General features: G+C 40.4%; 1 protein-coding gene and 1 long non-coding RNA gene across 3 annotated transcripts; both read right to left on the bottom strand.

The window, feature by feature from the left end:
• Nucleotides 1-1,526: 1,526 nt before the first annotated feature.
• On the bottom strand, nt 1,527-7,627 carry LOC134037535 (uncharacterized). 2 transcript variants are annotated; one of them, XM_062482871.1, is made up of 9 exons: nt 7,530-7,627; nt 7,299-7,439; nt 7,016-7,185; nt 6,694-6,830; nt 6,186-6,279; nt 5,722-6,051; nt 5,464-5,632; nt 4,668-4,792; nt 1,527-4,377 (listed from the first exon to the last, which is right to left on the bottom strand). In XM_062482871.1, exons 1-9 carry the CDS (start codon nt 7,621-7,623, stop codon nt 4,054-4,056), a joined length of 1,584 nt encoding a protein of 527 aa, XP_062338855.1. In that variant the 5' UTR covers nt 7,624-7,627; the 3' UTR covers nt 1,527-4,053. The 2 variants fall into 2 exon arrangements, with proteins under 2 accessions (XP_062338855.1, XP_062338856.1); XM_062482872.1 differs by having other exon boundaries at nt 7,016-7,170.
• Nucleotides 7,628-7,705: 78 nt separating this feature from the next.
• LOC134037548 (uncharacterized) lies at nt 7,706-8,622 on the bottom strand. Its single transcript, XR_009932538.1, has 3 exons — nt 8,531-8,622; nt 8,149-8,239; nt 7,706-7,832 (listed from the first exon to the last, which is right to left on the bottom strand). It is a non-coding gene; the product is annotated as an uncharacterized LOC134037548 (long non-coding RNA).
• Between the last annotated feature and the right edge of the window lie 842 nt (nt 8,623-9,464).

Raw genomic sequence — 9,464 nt, 5'->3', positions numbered from 1 at the left:
TTATCGGGTCCGTAGAATAGAGAAAGGCACGACAGCATCCTCTCGAATAGCTCCGTGTTTATCAGACCGTATTCGTCTATGATCAACACGTTCACCCCCAGGAAGGGAGGAGCGTCTGCCATAAGGGCAACATCCGCGACCTTCCTAGGCACCCTCATCCGCTTGAACATTATACTGCACACTGAACATGATTCAGGTCTCAGTTGGCTACATGAATGCTGTAGACTAACGCCGTTCTGCTCAGGTGACAGGTTCGCCTCTTTCAGCGTTTTGAAACGGGAAATTACATTCCAGTATACTTTGCAGTACTGTCGCGTGAAGTCTTCTAATGAAAGCTTCTCGTCTATCAATTCCTTTTTTAAACCCATCATCTTGTGAAACGTGTAGACTTGGTCGAGTGAACAGGACTCCATCAGAGTACCCCCTGCCTTGTTTGTCATGGCGCTCACAGCCACACTGATGTCCAGCTGTCTTAGCTTTTTCTCTAACAATGATATGGCGTAGGATTTACCACATCCAGCGTCTCCGCTCATCAGAGACAGTTTAATGTCCTCACCTCGGGACATGTGCAAATTTACCATTTTCCTCACCCATTCGACTTGACAATAATCAGACATCGCCAACATAACATAGATTTCCTTTTCATGTCTTCCTCGTTTAAACATCGTCTCTTATTTTCAGACTCCCCTAGCTTTAGCCCATATTCAAGTCGCTCGGATGGACCACTCATGTTTGTATAGTTGACTATATCTATTTTTTACTACAAATAACTACTCTTCCTTCTGCATATCTACAGAGCAGGTTGAGCATTTGACCACGGTGTTTCGAAGAGTACCCGTCTTTCACTTTTATAAGGGAGAGATCCCCGACTACGCCAATTGTCAGAGCCCCTCCTATTTCTATCATGGCACTCCAACCCTCTACGTTTCTTGAAGGCCGAGAGGGAATGCTGCAAACCAAGAGGATCTTCGTGAGAAACGTCAGCTCTCGCCAAATCGAGGTTGATGTGAGGGGCAGAGTCAATGCCTTCCAGTACAGACTGCAAGACTCTACACAGCAAAATCGCTAGTGTTAAATCAACTCTGAGAGTGTCAAATTTAACACCCAGAAAGTGTGCATATGCATCCACTATTTTGGGTGTTAAAGTAACACTTTTGAAAGTGTTAATGATTTTACACTCACACAGTGTTAATTCAACACTAAAACGAGTTGAAAATCAACACTGGCCAACACTGAGTAGTGTTATTAATACTCTACACTAGTGTCAGTGTTAAAAAATCAAAACTGGCCAACACCGAGTAGTGTTAATAATACTCTACACTAGTGTCAGTGTTATAGAATCCACACTGCCAGACTACACTGAGCAGTGTTAATATTACACTAGAAACTACACTGGACTCCAATTTATCAACACTTACAGGTGTAAAAAAAAAAAATAACACTGAGGGTGTAGAATGTTGTGGACCCACCCACCCTCCTCCCCAGCCAAAACCACAATACAAAAGGCAATACAAGAAGTAATTTCACAAAATATTGTGTATTGAAAGCACAGGTACAGCACAAATGCAAAACGGTCTTAAATACAAGTACAGCATGGAGTCACACAAAAACAGAGTATGGGACAATAAACATTTGGTCGTCAGAATCACTTGAAAATTGCCTGTCATACGGCCTGTAGTACATCAGATCATCTACACACAGCAGCGCAAAGACATTGTTTTTCTCCTCAATGCTAAATGCATTTAAGTGATCATCAAAATACATTGTTGAGACAGCACAAGTTAGAAGATAAGCACTGTCATCTTTAACAATAACACTGACAATCCTGTTAAACAAAGGCATCTCATTTTCAACAACAGAACATACATACATCCCAGGCTGATACTCTGTGCCATAGCTTTTGACCCAGGAAGTTGTGGAAACACATGACAAATCGAAAGTTTCATTCAGCGCCTCACTGCCCTCCAAACTGCTGACCAAGACTTCAGTAATGGGGCCGAATTGGAATCTTTTAAAATAAAAACCTTCAAAATGAAAAGGCAGTTGATTCTGATGTCTCTTTGCCAGTGTTTTTGTGATGTTTTTAAAGTTCTTCACAGACCTTTTAAAAAAGTTGTGCTTGCCTTCAAACCTCATGCACCACATGTGTAATAGTGGCCCAATCTTTCTAATACACCTTGGGTAATGTATCATGTGGTGGTGCTTTGGAAGCAGATTTCGCTCTGGAAACACAGATTTAAAAAGCTTGTGATGATCGAAAATCAGATGTTTCAAATAGCAAGTCATACCATGGGTTACAATAGGTGAAAAGACAATGTTGACGATTTGTATTAAGAGGAGCAGCAAGTTCCAGCAGCTATCATTCCTCCCAACTAAATCTCCAAACATCAATGGGGTATTGCGCAAGAGGCACCATGACTGAACAGCACTAAGGCCAAGATTGTTGCTATCATCGTCCAATTTTACCCCACTTGGCCTGTTTTTTCTCTGTGTAAATCCATAGTTAAAGCTCATGATTCTTTCTGACAATGAGCTTACAGATATCGAGTTCTTTATCAAGTACTGAAACACAAGCTTCAACTCGTACTGCACCACTCCTTCCAGTAGATCATGCATTATATCTACAGCGTAGTTGTCTGAAGTATGGAACAGCTTGAGGGAATTGAGAGGACATGCTTTTTTCACACCAAATGTTGAGGCCAAAGCTGGATTTTGTTGTACGGCAGCACAGTGTTCTGAATGAAGGGCTTTAGAACGTAGAGTTAAACCTGGATGATCTTCACTGAAAACTGATTGCATCTCTCCCTTTTCAGTTAAACAAAAGCGACAACAGTACTTTGCACTAAACGATTCGACCAAACCAAAAAGGCCGTGTATAGCCAAGTTGTCACCTGTAACCTGAAAAACTGAACCTTTCAAAGGTGTGGGTTGAAAGGGCACCTGCATTCCTTCAGCCTCTAACATCTTTAAATCATTGAGAAGTGGCTTTAGAATGGGATCAAACCCATATTTCTTTAAATCCTCTGAGTGAAAGAGGGCAACAAGATGTATGTTCATCAACACAGAATTAAGCTTCGGGGACAGATTTCTCAAAATAAAATAAATGCAGCCAAGTTTGTGAATTCCCTTTTTTGAGCCTAATGGATTAGCAGTTTCAAAATCATCGTAGTAGAGCTGTATCTGCAAAGCATGTTCTTGTTGTGAGAATAAAATTTGGTTCCTGAAGTAGGAGCCATCATTTACATCTCTGTAAAAACCCTCCTGGTGTGGTTTAGTTTTTTGGAAACTGTTACAAAGTTCACTGTTCCTAAACATAGATGACAGAGACCCCATGATTGGTACATACATGAACTTGTCGTTTACAGGAACTTGCCTGTATGTTCCTGTTGTTCTATCTCTGCGTGTATCAAAACGCACACCAAGAATATACTCCACTGGTTCCACTATTTTCCATTTTTCTTCTAAGTGCTTCTTTCGTTTAGATTCTGTGTTAAGAGATGAAAATGGATTTTCAAGTTGACCAAAACAGTCCTGAACTTTTTCTAATGTTTCTCCGGATGCTTCAGATGACAAACTTTCAACAACAGTTTCTTTTGCATGGGCATGGATGTCATCGACCAGTTCCTCCATTGAACCAACTAAACACTGCACCGTACTTTCAGGAACTCCTGAGGCTTGCAGTTGAGCAATAACAGAGCTGCACATGTCTAGTATTTTCGTGTTATCCATTGGAATGTGTGTGACAGTCGCAGGAGGATCTACATTAAGTTGTTGTGAAACAGAAGCTCCAACATTAGTTGCAGGACCAAACTCAACATCACTGACGGAATCTGAATCACCACCATCCTTATGTGCTCGAGATAAGTGCCGCTGGTAACCAAAGTATGTGCAAAAAACAAATGAACAACCAGCCTCTCCACAATGCAAACGCAAAGACCTTCCTGGGTACAATCCATGCTGAAACTTCAAATGTCGACATAACAATGAACCATTTCTGTGCTGTACCTTGCAAATGTAACATGTGAACATTTCAAGTCAGAAATTAGTTCCTCTTCAAAATGAACTGTGAAGAAATCTTGCTCGAATTTCCTTCACCCGAGGACTCTCCTTCACACTGCCAACGTCAATGCCATACACGGTTGTCTGGATGAAGGTGTAGAAGTTGCACAGCGCCTCATCGTAGGACACAGCAAAAGCAAAATGTGCCTTGAAGAGCTCGTCAAAGGCAGCAACTCCAGTCTGTGTCTTGGAGGGAATGGCCTTTTGGTCCAGGATGATGTAGAAATTCTGGATGCTGTTTTTTCGTTCTCCAACACACAGGAGAAAGGGCTGAGCAGGGCCAGTTTCCTTCAGGAAGGTCTCCATGCTTCTCCCCACCTAAGAGAGAGGGAGAGAATGAATTCCATGGAATAAAATGTCGGGATTTGGTGCGGAATGCCAGCACTGTTTCCTAGAATTAGGATACATTCTTCAAGCAAAATTATTAATTAATTATTATTAATTCATTTCATGAGCAATTAATTTCAAATTAGGACAAAGCTGAACTTGTTAGAAAGAAGAAATGTTTCAAAAGAAGAAATCTGCTACACCCCATGTCACAAAATGACTATCAGCCCTTGAGAACCCAATACTACTAAAATACTTTAAACACAATTCTGAGAACAGACCTTAAGGAACTTCACCAGGCGGACAGCAGCATCTGTTGCGCTGATCTTTGCAGACTTCTTGCCCTTGGATGTTGGCGGCAACAGGTGAAGCAACAAGCAGATGGCGGCAACCTCACAGTCCCATACTACAGAAAAAAAAAAACACCATTGCAGTTACCTGAATTACTTTACCAATGTCTTCTCAATGTTCACTTACAGAGACTCTGAATTGGCTCTAGATAGCTTTGTTGACTGTTAATGTTAAATGAAAGGAAACCAAAGGCTGCCTGAAAAAAATCAATTGTAAATCAGCAATCTTACAGAACAGCAGCTTGAATTTGTGACAATATTAATTTAAAGTCAGAACATTGAACGTTTTAGAATACTTTTTCTTTCAAAAATGAGTGCAGGAAATTCAATTTATTGTAATATACATTGGCTAAAAGCAATTGGGTTGAAATTAAGGCACTTGGGGTATTATCTTTACATTTTGGTATAGGTATATTTAAGCACTATATGTATTATAATAACTATCAATATGAGGACAACCTGGGCTACAAGTATTATTTGTGCTGCAGTGATGTAATTTTAATGTAAAAAATAGTGATTGCACAATAAAGACAAAAAAGAAAACAAACTGGATCACAGATATTTGTTGATATGACACAAACAGCCATGTTCAACAACCTTTTTTGTTGCCTTAAACACTTGAGTGAAAGCCAGCAGATAAAAAAAAAAAAAAAAAATCAGGCTCTAAATTATATTTGATGCATGGAATACAGGCATGTGTAGTCTTAAGTCTCTTATTTACACTTACCACCATCATCAGATTCCTGTTGGGCAGACAAAAGGAGGTCATCCACGTGCACACTTTGAGGAAGATTTTTGCACTCCGCAATGATCCTCGGTTTGAAGAATGTTGGCCATTTAGCGAGGAATTTACCAGTCACTTCATCACCAAAGAGCATATTGAAGTCTTGGTCGATCTTAAACACAAAATATGACAGGAAAAAATACATTAGAGAGCAAACAAATAAAGACAGAACAAAGATGTCAACAAGTCATAATTTCTTACCAAGCCTGGTGTGTCCAGGAATCTCGGAAAAAGGTCTAGGACAGTGGAAGCTGTTGCTGGGTCTTGAACAACCTTTTGTCTTTTCTGAAATGTTGCCCTCATTTTGTCTTGGACGAGGGTTGTGTCACTTGAGTGCCTCATCACTGATATAGCTTCATTGCATTCGTCACCTGACAACTGCCTCACAGGTGAATGCATGCTGCGATGAGTCTTAGGGCCATCCTGAAAGCTGGACCTGGATTTCTTGATCTCTTGAGCAGAGTTGCGCTGCACAGTCTTCAGCCTCCATGCCAGGTAACCAGAACCACTCTGGTGATCATAGAAATGCTCCTGTAGATTACATAGCAAAAAAATAATCCATTACCTGGTTTAGAACAAGGAATGATCCTGAACAGAGCTGTCATGCGTGTAATTCAATGCACTGAAACACTGCAGCATGGATGTATATTTATATCAATACTTACATAACCATTCTTTGAATCCGGGTCCTTCAAATTTGGGAACAAGGTTGTAATGCCAAGTGCATACGTACTGCGGATATTTACTGGAGGGATCCTCCTGCAAAAAGATAGATGAATTACTAAAGTGATACTTCACCCATAAATCAAGTGACTGAAAAAAGGTTTAATTGCAGGCTGTGATAGATTTTTTTTTTGTTTAAAAAAAAAAGGAGACTTTTCAGGTAATAGTTTATTTTGAAATATAAAAAAAACATTAAGGGAAAACAGTGTAAAACATGTAAGGGACATATTGAAACTATGGCTGCATATCTAAGACTTGGATTATGCAGCACAAAGGCTGAGAATTTGCTGTGTACATTTTGCTTTTGTTGTGCTGTTGTCAATATTATTCATTATTACTGTAATCATTATAGAACAATATATATTTGAATTGAACACAGAAATAATTGTTAAATATTATATTATGAACATTGGTCAAATCAATATGTGTTTATAAGTGTGCAATACTTACCCATGGCTCTCTACCATGTCAGCCACAAGCATGTTGATCATCCTTCTTCTTGTACCATCCGACAGACTCTTTGTTTTCTCGTATTCTTTGATTATTTGGTCACCGTCCGGCTTTGAATGCAGGGCTGCATTGACAATCTGAAACAACAATTGCCTAGCATTCAGACATTTAAAGTAGACGGCAAAAACATATTTGAATGGGGTTAGACCAATACATTTCCTCTCTGGAGTGTTGCCCCTTTCGCATGTTTTTTTTCTTCTTTTTTTAAACCAATAATAATTTATTATCTGCAGCTTGAGACCTTAGTTTAAAGATTACTTACATCGCGAGCACTGCTGCTGTCAGGGGGTCCTTCAATCAGCCGTTTTCTTCGAGCTTTGGTGGATTCTAGTATAATTGTTGAGTCTGAGCTTGGAGATGACCCATGGGATGCACGTGATGGTGACCAATCAGTTAAGGATGAGCCCTCTGAAGAATCTCCAAAACTGTTGTCTACACACACACACGCACACACACAAAATCATATTTTTTGTATAGAACTAACTTTGGATATAAATTATTACATTTAAAATAGTTAAGAGAAATACTAAGTTGCATTTTCTTACCATTGCAATCTTCAGTGAAGGCCTTGAAGGACACCTGAGATGACTTCAGAAGCTCATCAAAGATGTCAGAATCCACTTCAACTCCTGCAGAATCCTTGAGCATCAAAGCAGTAAAACCTGACAAATTGAATTTTGCCAGCACTAAAACAAAAGACAATTTGGATTATAGCATAACTTCCAAGTAAGTTACACAAAACAGAAGACATGGATAAAGTTTGACACTTTAGTTACCTCCTTGTAAAAATTCAGAGAAATTGAAGACCTCCTCCACCTTTGGTACCCTGACCCATTTGCTCACCCCCTTATATTCAACAGGAACCAGCATGTCTTCACCTTCAAAGGAAAGAATGGCATTTATATATAAATAAATAAAACACATTCTAAAAGGTATAAAACAACATGCACATGATTAAACAAGACAACATAGTTGGTTTTAAAAGGGGGGACTGAGGTTAAGAATGAAGAACATGATTATTCCTCCTCTCCTCTTATCTGTCCTCCTGTGCTGCTGATGTGAGCCTGTCTGTGCTGCTGCTAAAGGGAGGGGGGCTGATATCAGATCAACAGCGCTATACAGGCAAACTAAGCTAAACAGAAGGGACATACAGACAGCTTTCTGTTAAGCTTGTTTGTAAGAGTTAGCTAACAAGCTGTTAGCTGCTGCTGAGATAGCGAGCTACAGAGCATATTAAAAAATATCTGTGCTCGCAAGGGTTTTATTCCGGCATTGAGATAACTACCGGAGTTTGTTGCGGCTATGACTAAACATAAATATATCTACATTTACTACTCCCTCAACAAGATACTAGGCATTATTAACTTCTCCTTATGAATGATAGCGAAAACTCACCTCTCTCCTCTCCTTCCTCGACTGTTCCCGCCCTGTCCAGCTCTCCTCAGTTTACTCGTCAGCAAAGTGAAACTTATCTTTTCGATGTTTGCTAGTAAAAAGAAATACAAGCACATTAATAAAAAATAGTCGCAGATATTACTGATATTATACTATCTCGACAGCCGTTGTCTAAAATTAGCTACCATCTTTACCAAGTGTAAGCTAGCAATTGCCAGTTCGACAAAAATCTATTTAGAATGGGATTAGAAAGTAACAGACAGCATACATCCATACAAAAGCAAAGTAACTACGATTTTTCGAATTATTTAAGCCTTTATCAACTGCACAACATTAACATTAACCGAGTTTGACTTACCGCAGCGGTTAGAAAGATGGCTACCGAAAGTTCTGGATCAGCTCTGGATGGCGCTTCTTTGCCGGAAATGCGAGGGTGTGGTCAATTTAACACTCACGGTGTAGAATCCCCCCCCAACGACCAAAATCTACACCAACACTTTCATCAAAAAACTCTCTTAGTGTACATTTTTATCTATTAAGTGTTAAAATAACACTGCACCCTGTTGATTAACACCAACACTGAAAAAGTAACACCGGCAGTTTTGCTGTGTAGTCTTGACAGAGTGAGAAGCTTCTTGAGATTCATTCTGATCCACACACAAGCCTGCCGTGAGAGGCACTGAAACTAGACCCTGAGACTTCCTCGTCGTCAGGGCTCTCTCCCGTACGCGCATGAATGCCTTGTGAGCCCTTGACACTGTGTCTCTGAAGAGAGCCACAAATGAGCTGTACACGGTCCTGCTGATGTGTAGAGACGCGTTCGTCACCCCACTCTTTCCTGTGCTGTTTTGAACATTTTGAAGCGCCGCTAACACTTCGATCAAGGGAGCGTGCGCCCTGTATTCAAACAACATCCAAGCGAACTCCTCTGTGTCAACCCTGTCTGTAGCTATATACTTGTTGCCATGCACGTAGGCTCCACAGAAACCAAAATGTTTTGCGTACCACTCGGGTTCGAGGTGAGATAGCATGATGTTTATATTCTCTAACAGCACGCTGAAACCTGTCGCGAGTTTACCAGAAACCCTCATCTCAAACTGTTTCTGCAACACCCCGACCGGAGTGACAGACTGTCCAGGTTTGAACATGCGATCGTCCGGGATTGACACCGCCAGATAGTGTCTCCCTACCCAGTCTAAGTGAGGGTGTACATCTTCGGTCTTGTTAGTTTCACCGGCTGTTTCCTTGATATCGGTGACCTCAGTTGTCCGAATCTCTGACAGCTTAGCCCTCAATGTCTCTCCCTCTTCACACAC

The sequence above is a fragment of the Osmerus eperlanus genome, chromosome 17 (genome assembly GCF_963692335.1).
Source record: "Osmerus eperlanus chromosome 17, fOsmEpe2.1, whole genome shotgun sequence".
NCBI classification, from domain to species: Eukaryota; Metazoa; Chordata; class Actinopteri; order Osmeriformes; family Osmeridae; genus Osmerus; species Osmerus eperlanus.
This window is presented reverse-complemented; position numbering and strand designations above follow the sequence as displayed.